Consider the following 23,337-nt stretch of genomic DNA (forward strand, 5'->3'; position numbering starts at 1 on the left):
TTCTTCTTCTTTTCTTCTTCTTCTCCTCCTCCTCCTTCTCCTCCTCCCCTCCTCCTCCCCTCCTCCTTTTCCTCTTCCTCCCCCCCTCCTTCTCCTCTTCTTCTTCTCTTTAAAGACAAGTACCTATGATAGAGTTGAAAGAATTTCAAATAGTGCTCAGGACCATATAGTCTGTGGCTATAACAAGAAAATACTCTAGCAATCTAGCAGGATCAAAGAGGTTATTATTAATATTAAAACCCACTCGTTGAGGTAGAAGCAGTAGCCATTTTTAGGCAAGCTATTGAAAAAAGTGTGATAGATGGTTTAATAGAACTCTCTTCTTTATCTTTTTGTTGGTAGGTATCCTACTGACTTGCAGGCTGACTTGTGAGTGTGTGCAGTCGGCCTTTCCCCATAGTGCTGGTCTTGCAACACTCCAGCTGGCTGCTCATAATTTCATCAATTTTGATCTGAACAAACAGAGCTCCAAAATAGAAATGCAATGAATATACAAATATTCTACAAATTTTATCTTTTTTTTCCTCCATAGATATGATATCTGCACTTACAAAAATAAGCCCTGTGGAACATTGGGTAAGTTTTTTGTTTTCTGAATAAAGGATAGTTTAGATGTCTTTTTTGAGGCAATGATGCTACTCTTGATTATTATTAATTTGGTTATTTTTCTTTCTGTTACATGGGAAATTACCCCTAAAAATTTTAAACATGACCTTTCTTGTATATATAACTTGCTTTAAACGAAGTTTTTTTTCATAATAGTGAAAAAATTTTTTAATTGTTATTAGTTTTTCATTCTGTCAAATTATATGAGTGAAAGCAACTTAGAAGATTATTTTCAAATCAATAGTACTTATAAATCAAAGTTACCACTTATTTTCATATTTTTTTGTCTCTTTAATACCTTTTCTTAAAAAAAAAGCCAGGGTGTTTGAGACAGATGACAGCTTCTTTAAATTAAGACTAATGAAAGAAAGAAAATAAAACAAACAAATGGGCATACTATAAAAGGAAGTATAAAGATTTATTTGTCTTTTGGTATGGTTCTTTTTTTTTTGAGATATTATTTTAAAAATGTTAGTTCAATCACCAAAGAATTTCATCAAACAGTTTAGCCGGAGGTGGAGAAAGGAGGAATTTTCTTTTGCTTTTTTAAAAATAATTTCAGTAATTATCTTGAATTTTTTAAAAAATGTATTTTGAGCCGGGTGGTGGTGGTGCACACCTTTAATCCCAGCACTCGGGAGGCAGAGGCAGGCGGATGTCTGTGAGTTCGAGACCAGCCTGTTCTACAAGAGCTATTCCAAATCAGTCTCCCAAAACAGAGAAACCCTGTCTTAAAAAACAAAACAATACAAAACAAACAAAAAGTGTATTTTGTACAAACCATCATTTCATATTGACTAAAAGTTAAATGCAAACACAATTGCATCTTCCCAGTAGACAAATAACCAAGCTACTAATGTTATTTTAAGGCACAAGGTTTTTTTCCCTTTGGCAATTTTTAGTGTCATGAAAACTTTTTACAAACTCAATAACTAAAGCAAGAGAAAGTGATTTTTTATTTTTGGACTTCTCTATATCAAGTCTCAGTTTTCTTATCTGTAAATGAATAAGTGAATTCCTATGAATATCCTAAGCATTTGGAAATGTCCAATTAAAGTAGACTTAGGAGGAAAAGTGTTCCCAACTTCCTAGTGGGTCAGTGAAACATCCCTTCTGTGACTGGAATCGCTCTTGGTCATTTTTACATGGCTTCTCCTATCCTATGTTCCTCAAGATTTATAACTAGAGGAGAAATTCCAATTAACCAATGCCTAGTATCAATTAAGACAAAGTTGCTAGTGAAATGCCCATCACAGAAAGAGCTCGTAGGGCATGCTCATGTTGGGGTTTCTTTGTAGTGCTTTAAGAAAAGCTGAGAGAGGCTAAGAGGGAGGTATGGAAAGAGGGAGGGAGAAGGAACTAGGATCGACATGTAAAATACAAAAAGAAAAGTTGACAGAACCTGAAGCCCAGACCAACTTGGATAGTTTCAGTGTATTTGTTACTTTTTTATAATATTTTAAACATTTTTGTTTCTCAGTTTCCTCATTTATGAAGTAGAATACTACCTGCCCTTTTACTAAAGGGATAATTGTTAAAATCAATTAAGAAAAGATGCAGTTGCTTTGAAAATGAATAGTATATTAAAGGAACAGGCATTATTATTTGATACAGAATCACCTGCCATGTTTAATTTAATTCATTTTTTTATTGTTCAAATTCTGTATTTTTAATCGTTTCGTCTGCTTTAGAACCAATGAACAGTAAAGCCTCAAAAAAGTATACATATAAGCTAGAGCTTATATTTTCAAGCATATAAGTTTAATGGAAACAAATACATACATTCTCATTCTGTTCTTCGAAGGTACATTATTTACATTGACAGGCTCTTTAGTCTGACATTAGTAATACAACTACCTAGTACTTTCATTGTCATAATTAGTGATCTGATGTAGTTTACGTCTAATTTGTTCTTTTTTCAAAATAATGTATTATAACTTTAATATTTTATTCATTTCTACAGTCAATAAATTAATTGCTAGGTACATATGAATGTATTCTGAAGCTCATTTATTTGTAAATTTAAATTATTATTTTTGAAAATGGAATAAAATATATACACTTTTATATGTGAAATATATATATAATAGTTTTTACAAATATAGTGAGAAAGTATTTTATTACCTATTTTAGCATCTTTTGTGTTGATATTTATGATGAGTTTTTTTTATAATCTCTTGGTTAATAACGCTAATGACAAGTTATATTAACAGAGTAATTAGGGTTAAGGATGCAAACTGACCACCAAACCGAGGAAATCAAATGACCCAAACAGTAATGAAACCCTGATTAACACTACCACACACAGGAATTTTGACAGCAGCAGTTGTTAGGAAAGTAGAAAATTGTGGGAGTTAATGAAAAAAATAAACTGGTGTTTATCCATATACTAGTTAAGATGTACCTTTATTTTTTTTTTTAAATCAATAGTTATTCTCCAAATAAATCCATTCTAATTTGTTCTTTTGCTTGTTAACATTTTTATATGAGATAGCAGGTAAATATATGCTTATTACTGAGGTGTCAGTGAGAATCCTTAATTCAAAATACAGTCATAGAGCACATGTCAATTCCAACACCAATAAAAGAAAAAACAAACAAACAAAATACAACCCAATTCAGCATCACAATCTTTAGAAAAAACAAAAGGGTACTTTATACAAATTAAGAAACGTTAATATGTCAATAATTGTAAGTAGTAAGCATTTAAAAATGACTTAGAACAGAAACAGTTAGTTCATTATTGTTTTGTTCTTCTCACATGATCTCCCATACTGAACCCAACAGCTTAGAGCCAAATAATGTTTTTATTCTGCATCATGTGTATGTGTGTGTGCTTTTAGTAGAAATCAGAGGCAACATTCATGAATCCATTTTGCCCCAAGTGGTTCTTCTTTTAATTATCTTCTTTTCAGGTCCCCAAACCCTTAGGTGGAATGGAAGGAAGGTCAGCACAGTGTATCACCAGTGTTAATGACAACTCTGAGGCAGAACTAATCCTCTTTCTAACTTCTGCTCATCTTTTATAAAACTGTAGACACAGCTGTATCAGAAAATCCAACACTTACCTTAGCTTTGCCGTGGTGCGACTGTTATTTTAATATCTGTATCAGAAAGAACAGAGAAATACAGTTTCTAGAGCTTCCTTAGTAGAAAACATGGATTGAATAGTGTTGACTGTTCCCAATTAGAGCCACTGGGAAATTGCACCCCACCACAGAGCAGGGCTTTTACTCTCAGTGCATGTCCACTGAACTGAACTGAGGTAACTTTGGTGGGAAGGTAGTTCTAACATTGCAATAACACGATAACAGAGTACATAAAATATCCTTGCTTTTCCTCCAACGTCTTTAAATGGCGCTTCTTCTCTGCATGTACTGTTTGGCATCTGCTTCCTTATAACATATGGCATTTTTCATTTTTCACAAAACTCTTTTTTTCTAAGTGCTGATTTAAAATTCTATACTAATCCACAGAGCATAATCCACAGAGCATGGTATTCATTTGGAAGTAAATACTAAAGCTTCCAAGGGGAAATAGCTAAGTAACGTAACATTTCACTGGAAGTCAGCGAATTAACACCATGGTTTTGCTTTATTAGTAAAAACTCTAAAGCACTGAAGGGTGGGAGAGAAGAAAATACTGAACATACAAATGACTTCCATATATATGACACACACACACACACCCCATCTACCAGGACTAATTATGGAAGACTTATAAGTTTCATCTTTCATAGTTTTTTTTCCTGTTTTGAACCATCTACTTTTCTAAAAAAATAAAATAAAAATGTCATTTATAAAACCATTTGGGATTCCTTATTTTTGTTAACTAAAAAGTTGCTTGTATATTTTATGAACCCACTCAACTTAAACAGATCTCTTTAGAAAAATAATGTGGATATATTTTGCTTTCTACAGCCTGAAGAATATTAAAATAGAAATGCTTTCTTGAATTCCCTTTTCTGGCTCACATTACTAGGTGGTCCCAAGTTACCAGAAGTAAAATTTATAAATCTAACCCCTAGTCTAGACATTTTCCAGCACTGACTGCAGTTCAAAAAATATTAATGTCTAGCCGGCAAAGTGAAATTCCCCCCAGTGATTTTGCAAATGACTAGAAAGTTAACCTTTTGCCAACTGCTCCTTCTGTGTGTAGAGGTTATTAAAAAGAATCCAGGCATTTAGAAGCACGGGCTTTTAAAGGCTAAAACACCTTGGCTTGACCCTTTGTGTCTCTTTCTGTTTATCCAGGCTTAGCCTCTGTGGCTGGAATGTGCGAGCCTGAACGGAGCTGCAGCATTAATGAAGACATTGGCCTGGGTTCAGCTTTTACCATTGCACATGAGATTGGTCACAAGTGAGTGCATTTAAGAAAATCAAAATAAAGTGTAGAACTCCACTCTTGAAACCACTCACTAACTACTGTGTGGGAAGCCTGTAGTCAAGTCTTTTTTACAGCCCTTTTGACAGTTTTCAAGAGAGACTGTTATCATCTGGGGTACTGGGATAAATCTTCATGAGAACTGGAGACTTGTTAAATAGACAAACATATCTCACTTGAGTGTTGTTAAGGGCACTTAGAACAGTGAGCTTTAGCTATCTTCTCAACACTTAGTTCCCTATGAAATCCAATTGTGTAAACAATCTCTCTTTTTCTCAATGATAATGTATGTGTTTTGTCTTATGGTTCTTTGCTTCAGGTTTTTATTTCCTTCCACCCCACTTTTTTTCATTTTATATTTGTTATTATTTTGTGAGACTGAGTCTTGTTCTGTAGCCTAGGCTGACCTTGATCTAGACAGGCTGTCCTGGAAGGCATAGTAACCCTCCTACCTCAGTCTTCTGAGTGTTGGGGTGACAAGGATGAGCCACCATTTCTGGCTATACTATTTTTTTACACTATTGACACTACTTCCTTAAAATGAATATTTGACTTGACCCTTCATGAAGCTGGAGGCTTCCCTTCTATAGGCATAATGTTTACATAGCCATTGCTACAAACCTTTGTTGCCAGGTGTACTCACATGCCACCAAAAAAATGGGAGAGCTCAGCCTTGGTTTTAAAGAGGGCCTTAAGTTGTTGATATTTATTTCAAATAAATCAATGCTGGTTTTTAAAAGTGTACTTTCAATCAACCCCCAGTGGCAATAAACCCATCATTTAAAGAGCAGACAAAAGTAAATTAAGTGTGTCTGTTCATGAGAAAGGACAGCTTTGACAATAGTCCCTGAATTTCGGACGTTTGTGTTCATAAGAGTGGAGGATGACCTTTCCTAAGTGTTCAATGGGATTCAAACTAATGCTCTCATACAAGAGAACTAAAGAAGAGTCTCTGTTTAATCACAGGCTTAGCTTTTGAGCCATCTCCTCCCCTTTCTCCTAAGACAGAAACTGTTACTATTTAGAAAAGGGCTAGCTGTATCTACTAGCTTAAAAATGGACTGATAGGTAGTTTGAGTAATATGTAGTTTTAGTTGAGACAACAGTCTACTTGTGGGAACTCATGTTTGTATGATTTTAGTTGATGATCTACATTTTTTAAGTGGTGAAGTGGGTGAAAAATAAAATAACAATAAAAATCAATATTTATACTCCGGGGGTATTCCTGAGAAAAACCCACAGTTTGGGATCCTTTCTCCCCCCTTTTTTTCCTTCCTTTACTTCTAACTTCTTTCTCTCTCTTCTTCCCCCTTTCTCTTTTTCTCTTTATGTTAAAATTAAGCTCTAATTAAATGTGGGTCTTTTTGTTTCCTATTAAATTTTTTAAAATTGGAGTTGATTTGGGTATAAATTAAAGTAACCATCAAGTTTTAAACCTGACTGGACTCAGACAGAAAAGTCTTTGCTACACATTTAATGAGGTCTTTAAAAATATTGGCATTCCAGTTTCCATTGCAACAAAAAGCAGAGAACAAAGGGAAAAGCTCTCCTAACCAGGCAGTTCATCTTTAACTCACTCAAAAATCTGGCTCATTAATGACTGTCATAATCTTAGGCAACCAAGCCAGTTTTTGGTTGGATATTATTTATTTATTTATTTGAGACAGGGTTTCACAATGCAGATCTGCCTGCCTCCACTCCCAACTAAGCGTATACCACCATGTCTGGCACCATCCTAGGCTCTGTTAGGGTCGCTTATATTAAAAGGTTCAGATACAGACTATGAATAATGTGTTATGAAAACACTGTCATCTCATGCAGTCATGGGTTAGTCTAGATCAGTGCCTATACCTGCATTCTATTCTTGTTTTTGATCTTTTTAAAAAAATATGTATCTGGGTGTTTTGGCCTGCGTATATGTATGTGCACTATATGTACGTCTGGTGTCCATGGATGCTGGAAGACGTCATTGGACTGCCTGGAACTGTAATTAACAGATAGTCATGAGCCACCATGTGGATGGGAGGAACCAAACCCTGGTCCTATGCAAGAACAAGTGTTCTTTATTGCTTTCCCATCGCTCCATGCCCCCCCCCTTTCAAATTCAAATAGCTTAGGTAAAGTTTTATCTTTTGTCATATCATTCACTAACATTTTCATTACCTCTCAAGCTTTCTAGATTTTATTTGTTTGTTTGGACAGCCCTTTGAAAAAGTCCTCAAATTAATGGACTTTACATAGAAATGTTGTGAGAATGTAGACTATTCTTCTCAAGTTGGCTCCTTGAAGTAATGTCCTTTAACAATTAATTTTTATTTGAAAGTGTGCTTAAAATGGAGTATGGAAATTTCACAAAATCCTTAAGATTGAGAGCTAGAATGCTTCCATTCTGATATACCATTTGATAGGAAGAACAGAACAAAAACAAAGCAACCATCTGTTTTCCATGCACAGAGGATTATTATGCTGATGTTTTCTCATCCCTCCCCTCTTTCCCTGGACCAAGAAGCAGGACACCTTCACCTGTTAATCATTTAATGTGTGAGATTATTATTCGGTTAGGGAAAATCTTTTTTATGAAGGTCCCTTTACTTACTGCTAAGATCTTAGTGCTTAGCTTTCAGTAACTCAGCATATCTACTCTGGTACAATTCATGCTATCATTAAAACATAGAGACACAGCCTGGAGAGATCGCTTAGTGGTAGTGAAATGACTGACATCTTAAAGGCTTTTGGTTTGATATTTGATCCTTGGCACTTTGTTAAATTCCTCAAATCAAACAAGAAAATGTGTGAGGGCACTTCTTCCTGAAATAAAGTGGCTGCTGTAAGAATGCATCAAGTATATTTTCTGGTTTGAATGTCCTGGCCTTTGCCTCCCAGCTAAGTGTGTGTCACGATGTGATTTTATCATTTAATGCAATGAACTTTAAGCAATAGGGTGATACATGTAGATTCCTTACAGTAAGAATCTTTGATTATTATTAAGAAGAGCCCTTTCTGAATTAATAGAATGTGTGAATAATTTTCTACCTTTCAAAATTTATTTAGAATGTTTTGTGCCCAATTTGTATTTTCATTGAAATGTAATACCCATTTTAAATGGGTGTGTGATAATGTTTTTATTTGGATAGATCTTAACTAGGAATTCTCTCTTTCTGAACACATGAGCATCTGTGCATGTATGTGTGTGTGCACATGCATGCTTGTGCCTGAACCCATGAATGTGGAACCCAAACACACTTGGATGTCATTCCTTAGGTACTGCTTTTTGAGGCGAACTCTCTTATGGCTGTGTAGGCTAGGTTGACTGACTAGTGAATTCCAGGTATCTCACGTCTCAAAGCTAGGATTGCAAATGTGTTGACAAATGCAGATCCTTAGAGACTGGGCCTGGCTTTTCATGTTTATACATCAAACAGTTTTCAGACTGAGCCATTCCCCAGCCCCACCCCTTTAAAAATGTATTCCTATACTTTTGTGGAAAACTAGAAATTGGTTTTCTTTTCAAATGGAATAATGGAGTATATGCTATGCTAAGTACAGTTTTAATGTAAGTTACAAAGCAAAGGCACTTGATAACCTCAAAGGAAGATATAGTTTTCTTTTGAAAGACTGTTTTAATTAATTGGGTGATTTTCAAGGTTTTAGAAGTTGAAAAAAATTATGATGTTAATAAGGTGGCAAGATTTCAATCAGACATCCTGTATTACAAAAGATCCCCAGTGTGTCTATTTGTAAAAAAAAAAAAAAAATGATATTAAAAACAGTATAAAAAGAAAAAAGTAATCCTTATTTTTAGGGATGCACATCAAAGTGTTTTTTAACTAAAATAACAGAATGTCTTACATTTGTCTTTAGTAAGGTTAAAAGATAAAGCAAGAAAAACATCTTGGGATTTGTTACAGTGATTATGAATAACCGCATTTGTCACACTGTTTTCTCTGCTTTTGTGGGTAGCTGACTTTTTCACACAGAAAGAACAGTCCTAGGATGATTTCAGGTGTAACAACTCCTTATTGCAATTGAATGGATATTTAACTTGATAGTTACACTTTGTTTTTATTTTTCAATTTGTGTGTATTATTTCTACATGGGTCTGTATCTATGTGTGTGGGGTTTCTGTGCACACACATGTGAAGGTCAGAAGTCAGTATTAAGTGTCTCCTATTTTTGACCTCCCTATTTTTTGAGAAAGGATCTGTTGCTAAACTTATAGCTAATCAGTTTTGGTTATGGCCAGTAAAATACTGAAACTATAAGTCTATATATTTCTCTACACATACATGTCCACATATTACATACTCACAATTAAGCGTTTACACATGCATAAATATTTTTATGTATAAATATCTCCCATAGTGGCTAAAGCAATAATGCTGGTATGAGGATATGCCTTAGAAAAATTATTATAGCGAATTATTTCATAATTAAGGCTTTGTTACTTTTGGTACTAATGACAAAAGATTAGCTAAGATCAAGCTGATGATCATTGTATTCTGGACCTGAGATTTCAGAATAATTGTGTGTGTGTGTGTGTGTGTGTGTGAATGTGTTTATTTGTATGTGTACTACAAAAATAAACTTTTTAAAATAGAATCTCATTATTTTCAACTTTAGAAACTTGGTTAAATTAGTTCATTCATTGTCCTGGAAAAACAAATAAATGAATTTTCAGATTGATAGTATCATGCCAGTAGACTGACAATTTCAGCTGCCATGAACCAAATTAGTGATTTTGATGTACTGGACTAAGGAAGGTTATAATGGCAACAGTTGCATTATTGCACTTGCATTCCTTGTCTTTGCAGTAGGTGTTCCATTTAACCACATATGCACACTGCAGCTTACCCGACTTAGTAGACATACTAATAGTGGAAGGATAAATGTAAATAGATTTCAGTGATTCTATCAAGTTTTAGAGATCTAAGCCTCGGCTTAGAATATTTATATCAAATATGAATATGGTTTTGTGCACATTTGGAAAGATTTGGGGCACTAAGCTCTGCTAGGTGCCCATCTCACTGAATATTTCCTATATAGGTTCACTATCTTGAGTTATTTGTCTTAGTAAATTGTATATAAAGTAGAATGAAATCCCAAAGCCTGTTTAAAAAGAACACATGAGCAGATTATATCTAAAAACATTTTCCAGGTATAGAAGACTTAGTACTTCCCCATAAATTCTTTTTTTTTTTTTTTTTTTTTTTTTTTGGTGTTTCGAGACTGGGTTTCTTTGTATTGCTTTGGAAACTGTCCTGTAGCTTGCTCTGTAGCTAGCCTTGAACTCACAGAGATCCGCCTGCCTCTGCCTCCCAAGTTCTGGAACCAAAAGCGTGTGACACTAACGCCTCAGCTTCCTCCTCATAAATTCTAATTTTTCTTCATTACAATAAAATTTTCAAGTTTGAAATAAGTCATGAATAAAGAGAGGTCACTAATGGAAAATAATTCTAAAGAATATATTATTCTCTTTCATACTCTCTTCTACAAGGTGAATATTTAACTTTGGTATTTTATTGTTGTAACAATTTTGAAAACATCATTAAAAAGGTTGTCTCTTTTTTTTTTTTCTCTTCTTTCGTCCCTCCCTCCTCCCCTCTCTACCTCTCTCCCTCCCTCCCCCTACCCTCCCTCCCTCTCTCACTGTGTAGTCAGGGTTGGCCTGGAATGCACTATGTAGTCCAGGACAGCCTCAAACTCCCCATAGTCCTCTGCTTAGCATCACAAATTCTGAGATCATAGGTGTAAGTCATCATGTCTGGTGAAAAAAGTTACATAAATTTTTTTTATTCTACTAAAAAACTTTAGGAAACAATACTTTGGTCTTGTGATGTTAGATTCTTTTGAAGAGCTGAATGGTCACATCTATTTACTTTTTTTCTTTAGAGGTAGAAATTGAAAGGAAGTCCTTGACACACTATAGATGTTTAACTAAACGATTGACAGGATAATATACCATTATTAACTAACAAAAGATAAGGTTTGTGTATTAGCAGTATGATTATCTTTAATTTAAAGTTGAAACCTGCTTAGATGCAAAATTTGAACTAGACACTTTTTAAAAAATGATTTTCAGTTAGTGTACCAACTAGCAAGTTCTGTTATTGCATTTTCATTCGTATTGTAGTTTGCTCTTGTTTCCTTCTGGTATTTCTCTTGTCATCTCTCCTCCTAGTCCTGTTTGTCTCCCCAAATGATTCTCTTTTTGGTTTTATGTGACATGTATATGTCATGTCAATATGTATGTAAATCTGGATTCTGCATATTAAATTTCATATGAAAACATAATTTTAACAGACTCCACGTGCTATAATACGGTAAGCTGCTTACTATTTTTACTCTTAGAAATCTCGCAAAGGATCTATTGAAAATTGCACAACAAAATCTTGTGGTACAAGATGCATTCCATTACTTTGGCAACTAATTATTCATATAATATAAGATTAAGTAAAAAAGGGCATTGCCTTTTGTGATCATGTAAGAAGATTTTGCTTTGTTGATGTCATTTCAAATGAAGACATTTGAAAAAAATTTAATCTATAGAGAAGATATTTGAGGAAAACATGTATGTTCGTGCCCTGTCACACACAATATCCTTTCTGTTAGTTGTAGACACTTAGTTTAATGGATAGCCTTTATTATATAATCTACCTCAGTAAGACAGCCACTATCTGGTCTCTTATTAGTGATAGCATGGATTTTGATTCAAATTCTTCTTTTTCACCTCTTGTTTCACTCTTTTATGTTTGAGGTTGTAATTTAATTACATTTCTCCTCTTCTTGTCCTTCTCCAATTCTTCTCCTCTAGCCTTCCCCAGTCTCATTCAAATTCATGGCCTCTTTTTTTCCTTAACTGTTATTGCATACACATATGTATTTGTATATTCATATATATTCCTAAATGTAGCCTGTTTAGTCCATATATTGCAACCTTTATGTATGTCTTCAGGGCTGACCATTTGTCACTGGACGGCAGTTGGCGAGCTCTTCCCTAGGAGGACACGTCTCCTGCTCGCAGCTCTACTCATTTGTTTGTAGTATAAGGTTGAGGCCTCCTGAGCTCTTCTCTGTGCAGTTTGGCTTATCAAGGAAATTTCTCTTCGCAACAGACAGAGACCATTACAGAAAGCCACAGCCAATCAAAATGCAGAGTTGTGGAGCCCTTCTCCCTGTGGGCACATCTACAAAATACTTCCACACCGAGGCTCAGGGAACATTATTCACTCTTGAGGGAGACATGCACAGCCTCCAGTTCCTTCTCTCACGAGTGACATTTAATCAGTAGTTAATTTGTCACTCATGGCAAAGTTTATTGATTTGAGAATTACTGAGCACATGTTTCTAGAGATTTGTTGAGTTAGATATGATGTTTTGTGGATACTGTGATGATAAAGAGCTTACCTTTGAGGAACGCCTCTTATTATTAATTTTTCTCTTGCTTCCCACTGACTCACTCTTGGTCAGTTTTTTCAAGAACATATTCCTTTAAGCCACTCTGGAGAACAAAATTGCTTAGAGAGGGGTATTTAGTACTCATAGCATGTGTTTATAAATAAAAGTAAGAATATAAAATTTGAAAATTTAGACATAAAATATAAGTAGAACCTATAGAACTTTTTGATAGTACTAATTCCATTTGGAACTTCTTCAGTACATTTAAATTTCTATTGAGAAATTTAAAACACAATTCATTTTACCTAATTGCTAGTTCTGAAAATGTTATCATATACTATTTAGTATTTCAGAGACACTAATTTAGTTTATGAAATAAACCTAATAGGATTATTAGGGACACTCCCGAAAACAATAACAGTTCTTACAATTGCTTATTGGTTCTTTTGTTTCATGGTCATAAGGTGACCCAAGAATTGGCTCCAAATATTTAAACATATATCAGTTTACAAAATCAATTTGGCCATCTTGTATATTTTATTTGAGAGGAAAAAGTAAATTTTTAAATTGTAAAACAAATTGCTCTCTATTTATGTACCTATTAGATGCTCCCTTTTAAAATGCTTTACTCTGCTTGGGCGTTGGTGGTATATGCCTTTAATCCCAGCACTTGGGAGGCAGAGGCAGGAGATCTCTGTGAATTCGAGGCGAGCCTGGTCTACAGAGCGAGTTCCAGGACAGCCTCCAAAACCACAGAAAATCCCTGTCTTGAAAAAAATCAAATAAATAAATAAATAGCTTTACTCTATGTTTGTTAGTATAGTCTCTATCTCTCTTTGTGTAATGTGTGTTCAGTACATGTGTAGCATATGTGTGTGTGTGTGTGTTTTGTGTTGTATGTATATGTAGAGTATATGCTAGTGAATGAGTTAAATATTCAGATTCTAAGGTTTTTAGGTGCATGACCACACCTGACTTTACATGAGTTAGTTCCAAGGGTTTGAACTCAGGTTGCCATGCTTGTCCAGCAGTGACTTTTACTCACAGAACCATGACTCCAGCTCTGTTTTGGTACTAGTACTGTCATTTCCAAAGTTTCCCTTTGTGTCATCTTACTTTACATGCTGTAGTCTTAAAATAGATAAATTCAAGATTTTTACTCCTTGAAAATCTACATGGTGTTCTGGGTGGTGGTGGTGCATGCCTTTAATACCGGCACTCAGGAGGCAGAGGCAGGTGGATCCCTGTGAGTGTGAGGCCAGCTAGACCAATAGGAAGAGATACAGGACAGCCAGGGCTACACCAAGAAACGCTGTCTCAATAAATCAAACCAAACCATTGATGGTGTATGCAGTAACATCTATTTTGTACAACTCCTGAATGATTCCCCATGCACTGAATGAAGACCTTTCTCATGTAATATGAGACAGTACTACTTTGGCTGAGGTTTAGCAAGAGGAAATGAATTGGACCAAGCCGCGTTGTGAGTTGTGCCACAAAGAAAATGATACAACTTCCTAATTTGGGGCAGGAGACAAAATGAGGCTGAACAATTTTTTTTCCTCATATTTTTTTTCCGATATGTATTTTTTTCCTTTTTGATTTCAATTTGAAACAAGCTTGTTTTACATGTCAATCCCAGTTCCCTCTCCCTCCCTTCCTCCCCTGACCCCCAATCTCTATACCATCCCCATTTCTGCTCCCCAGGGAGGGTGAGGCCTTCCATGGGGGAATCTTCAAAGTCTGTCACATCATTTGGAGCAGGGCCTAGGCCTTCCCCCATGTGTCTAGGCTGAGGGAGTATCCTTCTATGTGGAATGGGCTCCCAAAGTCCATTTGTATACTAGGGATAAATATTGATCCACTCTCTATATATCTCTTCAATATTGTACTTGAAGTTCTAGCTACAGCAATAAGAAAACATTGGAAAAATTGGAAAGGAAGAAGTCAAACTTTCACTATTTGCAGATGATATGATAGTTTACATAAGTGACCTGAAAAACTCTACTAGGGAACTCCTACAGCTGATAAACACCTTCAGCAACATGGGATACAAGATTAACTAAAAACAAAACAAAACAAACAAACAAAACAACAACAACAACAAAAAACCCTGTACCCCTACTTTATACAGATGTTAAATGGGCTGAGAAAGAAATTAAAGAAACATCACCCTTTACAATAGCCACAAACTACATAAAATATTATGGGTAATGCTAACCAAACAAGTGAAAGACTTCTATAATAAGAACTTTGAGTCTTTAAAGATTTTTTTTTGGTTTTATTTATTTATTTTTTTTACTTAATTTATTTTACATGTCGATCCCAGTTCCCTCTCCCTCTGTCCCTTCCTCCCTTCCTCCTCCCTCCCTCCCTTTTACCCTCTCTGCCCTCTCACATGCACACTGACCACCCTCCCCTCCCATCCCCCCACCCCAATTCCATATGTAGGGGAATGCCATCCAGGTGGGGTCATGTAGGTCTGACAGGTCATGTGAAGTAAGGACTAGGGCTTCTCTCCTGTCTCTAGATTAAGGCAGTTATCCCTCCATGGGGGATGTGTTCGCAAGGTCCTTTTGTGCACCGGGGGGATACATCCTGGCTCCACTGTCTGAGGTCCCTTAGACTGCTCAGTCCTTCTGGCTGAGACCCATATTCAGGGGGGCCTGAGTCAGTGCCATGCTGGCTTCCCAGCTATCAGTCTAGTGGCCTGCCCGTTAGCTCCTCCTTGTTCAGGTCAGCTGTCTCTATGTGTTTCTGCCGCATGGTCTTGTCCTCTCCATCTGCATCTGGGTTCTAGTTCGACTCTGTTTATGTATGGGTGTTTGCTCCTGTTTCCAACAGGCATTAGTTGAGGGCTCCATGGATAAGTTAGTTGTTGATCTCACTATCTGGGAAGGGCATTTATGGTAGCCTTTCCACAGATGCTCAAATTGTTAGTTGGCGGCAGTCTTGTAGTTCTCTAGACCTTTCTTTGTGTTCAATTTTATCTTCAAACCAATATTGGCTCCCTCTTTTATGTTCTCTTTCTCTCTCTCTCTCTCTCTCTCTCTCTCTCTCTCTCTCTCTCTCTCTCTCTCTCTCTTTCCGGTCTTCTATTCCTAATCAGGCTCAATCTTTCTGGTTGCACATGTTTTCCTTTCCTCCCCCTCGTTTTCTCCTAGTTCTCTTGTGGAGCACTTTCTTAAGTGTCTGTCAGCCTTTTTGATTTCCTCCATTGAGAATTCTTCCTTCAGTTCTGTACCCCATTTTTAAATAGGATTATTTGGTGTTTTGTTGACTAGTTTCTTGAGTTCTTTGTATATTTTGGAGATCAGCCCTTTGTCGTATATAGGATTGGTGAAAATATTTTCCCAGTCTATGGGCTGCCGTTTGGTCTTGTCCACTGTGTCCTTTGCCTTACAGAAGCTTCTAAGTTTGAAGAGGTCCCATTTATTAATTGTTTCTCTCAGTGTCTGTGCCCCTGGAGTTATGTTCAGGAAGTGGTCTCCTATACCAATTTGTTCAAGGGTACCTTCTACTTTTTTTTCTAAGAGGTTCAATGTGGCTGGATTGATGTTGAGGTCTTTGATCCATTTGGACTTGAGTTTTGTGCATGGCGACAGACATGGGTCTATCTGCAGTCTTCTACACACCCTCATCCAATTGTGCCAGCACCATTTGTTGAAGATGCTGCCTTAGCCCCATTGTATAATTTTAGCTGTTTTGTCGAAAATCAGGAGTTCATAGGTGTGTGGGTTAATATTAGGATTTTCAATTCAATTCCATTGGTCTACCTGTCTTTTTTTGTGCCAATACCAGGCTGTTTTCAGAACTATAGCTCTGTAGTAGAGCTTAAAGTCAGGAATGGTGATGCCTCCTGAAGTTTTTTAAGAAAGAAGATACCAGAAAATGGAAAGATTTTTCTCCTTTTGTAGTTCTTATAATCTTGTCAACTTGGGGTCAATGAGAAAGAGTTCTGTGGTTAAAGGCCCTTGCTGCCAAGCCTGATAGGTTTGATCTTGGGGACCCACAGGATACAAGGAAAAAATCAATTCCCACACATTGTTCTCTGACCTCCATGTGTGTCTCCGATACTCAAATACATGTAATACATAAATATAATCGCACATGATAATGCTGCTTGAGGGTTGTGGAGGTGGCCAGTGGGCAAAGTGCTTGCTGTACAAAAGAGGACCTGAGTTTGTGAGGTTTCCAACATTTTCTCCTATATCATCAATAGGGATCTGTTTAAAGCAAACCAAGATGACAAATTTAGCATATTATATTCAGTTGACATTATAAAACTCTTACTAGATAAGTTTATCATAGTCATTTAGAGAAAGGCTCCTGAATTGTTTGATGGGTAAAAGAGCTTGTACAAGCCTGTAACCCATGTAAAGGATCAAGGAGAAATCCAGCTCCACAAAGCTGTCTTCTCACCCTTGCACATGTGTGTGTGCCATGGCTTGTTCATGCACACACACTAACCATAAATAATGTTAAAATAGAACTTAGGTAAAGATTCATTTAAGAAATTATTCACTTTTGAGTTGTGGTTAACTGTAAGTTTTTGTCTCAGTACATGGTGTATAATGCTGATAGTGGCTGTTGAGTTCTTCTGGCACAGAAATAATAGAAATGAGACTAAGTCATATGAACAAGACAGACAAGGTTTCTGATAAAGTCTTCATCTTGAGCCAGCCGACTTAAGCCAAAGGGAGCCAGCACTGACCAGACTAACCAGGCAGCTTTTATTAATTTCTTCAGCAAATGAAAAGTTTTGTAAGTGTTCATTAGTCATGCATGGACAGTTTCCAAAGATGGGCTTCTTGTGTGCAAACATCATGACCTTGTACTTGTGCTACAGGGTCATTAACATGATTCAGAGACTGCTGAATTATATTTGGCATTGTCATTTTACATGAACGTCCTAGCCCTATGATAGGATGAGGGACTTTAAGTATTCGAGTTTCTAAGAAAGTACTAAGGTGGGAAAGATGACAGACAATCATTCCAGTCAGTGGATAGGCCAAGTAGTTAATTAGCCTTCTGTTAATTGTCTTAAACAAATCTCTTATTGTTTTTGTTTGTATGTGTAACACTTCTTTTCTTAAATATTCAACATGTCCGCACGAGAGCGGAATAGTATGACAAAAGATGGAGACAGCAAAGTGAGTAGGCATGGTGTAACCCAAAGGTGACAAGTCTATTAATCCTATTTTAGTCATCTATCAAATCAAATAGCTGTAGGTTTCAATTAATAGACAGTGTTTTATAAACAGATGTGAACTTGATGGAGACTTCTCTGGGGAGGAGAGAGAATGGCAGTGGATTATTGGGAGGTAGGAGGAGAGGGTTGTCAGTTGTCAGTACGTAGTGTACATTTGTGCAATTATAAATGGCCACACGGAAGTGGGAGGATTTGTGTGTGAGGCCAGTTAGGATTATACATAAAGACAGTCTTAAGAAACAAATCAAAACAGAAAGCAACATTTGTTAGGAAAAGTAGATGTCAAGTTTCTGCAAAGTGACCCAGAAAACCATTAAAATACATATTCAGAGGTGCTATCAAAGCCAGGCAGAAGATAATAATAGTATATTGCTCAGCTGTGAGACCTCCAAAATTAGTGATTTTCCAGGTTAATGAAGAGCAGGTAAAACTAGATGGCTTCCTAAAGGTTTTTCTTTGGTAACATCCCCAACCCCATGTTGTCATTTGTGTAGCTATTTTAAACCCAAGTGTTTCTAGCTTGGTTTAATCTGAAGCAGCTCTTAGGATGTAAACATTCTAGTTTGTGTCTATTGTGGTGTTTTGTGGGCCACAGGCCATGATGGATCTAGAGTTTACATGTCTGGTCTCTACTGATTTTAATGAAGGCTGGATTACCTATACAGACAGTGATATTTTCAAACAAGTGGAATCCCTACTTCAAAAAGTACTGGCCAGGGTGTCAAGAGTTACATCAAACAAATTCTCTTCTAATATGGACTCAAAATGTTTCCATTTGTCTGTGTTCTTGGCAGCCTTGCTCATGTACTCCAAGGCAATGTAGTATTGTATTATGACTGTATAAAAGATATGTCTTCCTTCTGTAAGATAAGGGAAATATGACTTTAAAAGTAGAAGCTTGCATTTTTATTTATAGAAAAGAGTACATAAGACAATTGAGATTCTCAGTATTGATTCCCTTATAGCTAGCTACCTGTGCCTACCCATGTGACATGGATAGGTATAAGACTTTAGCTAAAAGGAGCTACTTTTAACTATCACATGTGAAAAGTAGCGTGGTAGGGTTATTACAGCAGTATCAGCTTTAAACAGGAGGAATATTACATTTTCTTGAGTTTCACATGTAAACTGTTTGTAGTTGTGTTGATCCAATTGTGTTTAATTCAACATGAAACTGCCTTCATATTCCTAGAAGGTGATTCAAGGAAGTTGTCTCCAATGTGTTGATCCCATATTAGGATGCCAGCTGTTAGTGTTTGTGGAAGGTTACTTGTTTCGTTTTAGGGGTCTGAATACTCTCATATATTTTTCTTTATGTTTATGTTATTTCCTGCACATGAATTATTGGCTCCTCCCTTCTAATCCAATATGTAAAGAACATACTTTCCTTTAACTCATTCATAATCTATTTATGACGATCATCCCATCGTCTTTCTAAATGTATCTTTAATCTCATCTGTCAGGTGAAAATCACGTGGGTACACTGCCAAGCATCCAGGTGTTGGTATTAACATTTGTTAACCACCTTGTAATTACCTGTTCTGACTAGCTGTCCAAGCTTCCCTCTAGCAACTCTCCTTACCTGCTTTGTGCTTAAGGTAATTTTCCACCATGTACATTTACTAGAATGTAATAGTGGAAATGTAAATTATTTTTGAAATAATATTCAATCTAATCATCTGGCCCATTATCTAAAAAAATGTATCCTTATGTACTGATCATATCCTTCTCAATTTTTTTTTATTGAAGTGAGTTTGAATTCACTAAATCTTTAGGACAGAAAAAAATTGGCAAAGAAAGGAAACCTTTGAACAATGCAGGCCATACACAAAAATGGCCATAATCCTTAAATATATCAGGGTTTTCCAAAGGTTCTTAAAACACACAGGGGTGTAAGTTATGCACGGCAGTCTCCTTTGTCAGTGCACCTAAGGGAAAGGGCTTCTGGGATTGGCCATCACCTCACTTCAATGAATCATTGTCAATTTCTGTAATTCCCTTCTGCATTGAGGACAGTAGAATGAACATTAGTGACACATGTAATTGTGGACTTCTGTAAAAAAAAAATTAACATCATCTTTAATGGGTCATTTGTCTTACTAAATTTTACTTTTCTCATCTGTGAAGTATAGATTAACATACAGCACCCTTTTCTGCTCCAAGAGTGATTGAGTCATGTGATACTGATAACATGTAAAAACATATGATAATGCAAAGAGATTTAGAGATATATTGTATCATTGAATTATGCTTTTGTCTCTTTAACATTAACTTTAGAGGATTGGTCTCTTTTGATCAAAGCCTGATGTAACTAATAAATGACCCCATAGGGAAATAAAGGATGTGTAGCGGGCTAGTTGTTTATTTTTTCTTACTTCTTTCTTTTATGTTTCTTCTGTTTCTTCCTCATTAAAACAGTTTTGGTATGAACCATGATGGAATTGGAAATTCTTGTGGGACGAAAGGTCATGAAGCAGCAAAACTAATGGCAGCTCATATTACTGCAAATACCAATCCCTTTTCCTGGTCTGCCTGCAGCCGAGACTATATCACCAGCTTTCTAGAGTAAGTCACCTCTGGAGAGTAATGATAAATTGCTCTAGAAGTAACTCATTGCTGGAAGCCTAATGCACAGTGCTTCAGGTTTTGTATGAGTAATTTTATTGGGCCCACTTACATTTCAGGCCTCTGCCACACACTTTAATAAATCACAGTGGCACATTTTCCAGGTGTTTCACAAACAGTGAATATCTTAGAAATGAAAAGACAATGTAGGTGTGATTGATTTAATGAGTGATTAGAATTTTTCAGTAAAAAGGAAGCATTTTCACAAAAATAAATTTCATTCCTATGATTTAGTAGGGAATAAGCCAAACTTTAATTCAGTAATTCAGTATTTCATGATGTTGGTGAAAAAAATGAATTCTTTAGAAATGTCAAAGTATCTAATAGCAACAAATAAAAGCAACAACCAAACTCAGCATCTAGGAGCATTTTGAGGAAGGATTTAAGTGTCCAGCTTTTCCATAGTTTGGAAAGCTTATTCGTTGTTATTAATGTAAATCCCAAGAATATGATTCTGTACATTTATAAATATGAGTGAGCACAAGTATAACTGTGTTTAGGGTAAGAGATTTTTTTTCCTCACATCACTCCTGTGGGCACTCATATTGGACTTTAGGACCCAGTAGACTTGAGTGTTGCTTTTTTTGTGGCCCAGGCATAGTTTATCTTTTTAATCTTAAAGGGTTATGAGTTTTTAAGTGAGTTTAAATCATATTTCTTATATTATTAGATATTTTGTATATCATAATGTTCAATGCTCTAATATATAAATCAATTGATAATCATTAAAATCATAGACATTACTATTTTAAGTAACATCAAGGTTGCAATAGTTTATTGCTATCCTATTACTTTAGCTGTTTGGTGCTAGTTTTTCACTTGGGGAAGTGAGATTAAATGCAAAACAGACATTGTTTTTAGAAAGTAGCTTATCTTATACTTTGTATTAACACAATTGTATTATAAAACTTTTAAACTCAGACAGTTTATATAGGATAAAATTGTGCCTTAAAAATTTCCTTAACTATTAGTAGCCAGGTCATAGAGTCTGAAAACTTAAAATTATGTAGAAAAGAAAATTTAAATTACCCAGCACAGATCTTGATTCAAAAATCAAAGATGAATCTTGAAAATAGACATTAAAAATTTTGTTAATGCAATCATGCAATTGTGAATTCATTTCAAGAAGTTGTTCTGAATAACCATATTGTGAACTAAAAATGTTTAATCTTAGAAAATATTATAATATTATACCTGCATAGTGTTAGATTGGGTGAAGTGCTTTAGAAGTATAATAAACAATTCATTTTATATCATTGGTAACTTTTAATTCAGAGCATTGAGAATATAATTTTTAAGTTGGTTTTTTATGAACTCATTTGCATAAATTGTAAACATATTGAGGCCCTCCTATTTGTGGAAACTCGGCCAGATTTGAAATTTCTCTCTTGTCTTTCTTTTGTTTTCAGAATAAAATCTTACTCTCTGTCATCATAAAGACAAATCATGTAACATGCTCAGTATTTGTGTGTATCTTCAATGGCAGTCCTTCTCTTGAGTTTTAAAAGTACAATTTCTTCCCCTCCATATTCTGTTTCTATACCATTGGTGGTTATACAGCTCATTAGTGAGAACCAGCCCTGTATCTAAATTCAAGGACCACAGCCTAAGATTTCTGTGCCGTAGACATGTATTGATTTTTGTGTGTTCTTTTATGTACTAAGAACATACGGAAACATAGATACATGGACTACTTTTGAGCTCCTGCCAGGTCTTGTGTAGTTGGGACTGTATTGCGGCTGTTAGGATAATACAAAGGACTCTCTGGATTGCTGCTAAAATAAAAATGAACTGAGCACTGGTCTGGTGAGGGATGGAGAACTAGTAATCGCCACATTATAGCAGTCCATTGAATTAATGAAAGCAATTATTCTGAAGACGTTATTTATTCTTCATTGCTTTCCTGTATTTTGTATATATAAGCAAAATGAGTGTCAGCAGGATTCTAGTGGGCTTATTTATTCTGTATTTTATAAAAAGTATTCTTTTGGGTATCCTCCTCATGGAGTTAAAACCACTAGGAAATGGGTAAATGTTGGGGAGGGGGCTTAGGAGAAAACTCAATTCTCTCCTCTCCTCAAATAATAAACTAACTAAATAAATCTTATTATAATTTGTCCAAGTAACAAAATATTTTAAACATAAGCTTCATTAAAAAGATCAGAAGACTAGATCACAAAGATAAAATATCAAGTTTAAAAGATTTCCTTGTTTTATTTTCCAAGCAATGAGCTTAATTGCTTTAACAGCTATGAGCGATACGCCTTTATCTATATTTGTATCTATATTTGAATTTGGAGGCGTTTTGCATTTTGATCAAGGATTGAGTTTACATCTGTGTTTTGTAGTTGGCTCAAAAAGGGTCCTAGCACTTTATTTTAGCTTTTCTTTTCAAGAAAAAGAAACCTTGAAAGAAGTAATTGCTAAGGAACTGCCACCCAGTCAACAGAGTGCATACCTTCCTCTTCTTAGAAACTGTATAGAGCAAGAATGATCAGTGACTTAGCAATGAGCTTTCTCTGACTTATAGAGATCCATTATTCACTGTTTAACTGGAGAAACAAGACCAAAGACATGGCCTTGAAATGCCACCAGAGCCCTCTCTCATGTCATTTGCAACACTAGGTGATATTGATCAATCAGGAGATGGTGTTTACCAACTCCCAATATTTTTTTTCAGATTTCTTTAACTCGGTGATTCAATAAGTGCTTCATGAATCGCCCAGAAGCCGTCCTGATTAAATAATAAAGAATCCATTTCCGTTAAAATGGACGTGTTATGCCAGCTTCTGATGTTTTCCGAAGACGGCTTTGCAGGTAGTGTCTTCCCTATCTGCCTGCGGGACTCACTTATTTACTTATTCAGAAAATATAAAAAGATAAACCTGGTATGAAGGCTTAACTCATTGACTATGGGCTAGTTTACCAGGCACAGAAAATCAGGAAGATGTAACTTAGGGCAGTTTTCCATTCATTCCCGACCACTCAGAAGTAGTTGAGAGCAATTTCATAGTATTTCTAAAAGACATGGGGGCTTTGTGAGTCATATTTACCCAATTTAAAGTTTGTCAAATTGTTTGAACTCTCAAGGAGCTATAGCACAATTGCTTGCCATT

The 23,337-nt window shown here is 35.7% G+C and overlaps 1 protein-coding gene across 2 annotated transcripts in view; it reads left to right on the forward strand.

Moving 5' to 3' along the window:
* Adamts6 (ADAM metallopeptidase with thrombospondin type 1 motif 6) overlaps positions 1 to 23,337 on the forward strand; it is a 225,340-nt gene that overhangs the window by 78,585 nt on the left and 123,418 nt on the right. For both annotated transcript variants that reach the window (XR_007834420.1, XM_051182886.1), the window contains exons 8-10: positions 533 to 576; positions 4,860 to 4,965; positions 20,015 to 20,161. Coding sequence is in view for 1 of the 2 variants with exons in the window: in XM_051182886.1 (XP_051038843.1) it covers positions 533 to 576; positions 4,860 to 4,965; positions 20,015 to 20,161 (297 nt within the window). In the remaining variant the exon portion in view is untranslated. The remainder of the gene's footprint in view (positions 1 to 532; positions 577 to 4,859; positions 4,966 to 20,014; positions 20,162 to 23,337) is intronic.

This window comes from Phodopus roborovskii, unplaced genomic scaffold (assembly GCF_943737965.1).
Source record: "Phodopus roborovskii unplaced genomic scaffold, PHOROB, whole genome shotgun sequence".
Lineage (NCBI taxonomy): Eukaryota > Metazoa > Chordata > Mammalia > Rodentia > Cricetidae > Phodopus > Phodopus roborovskii.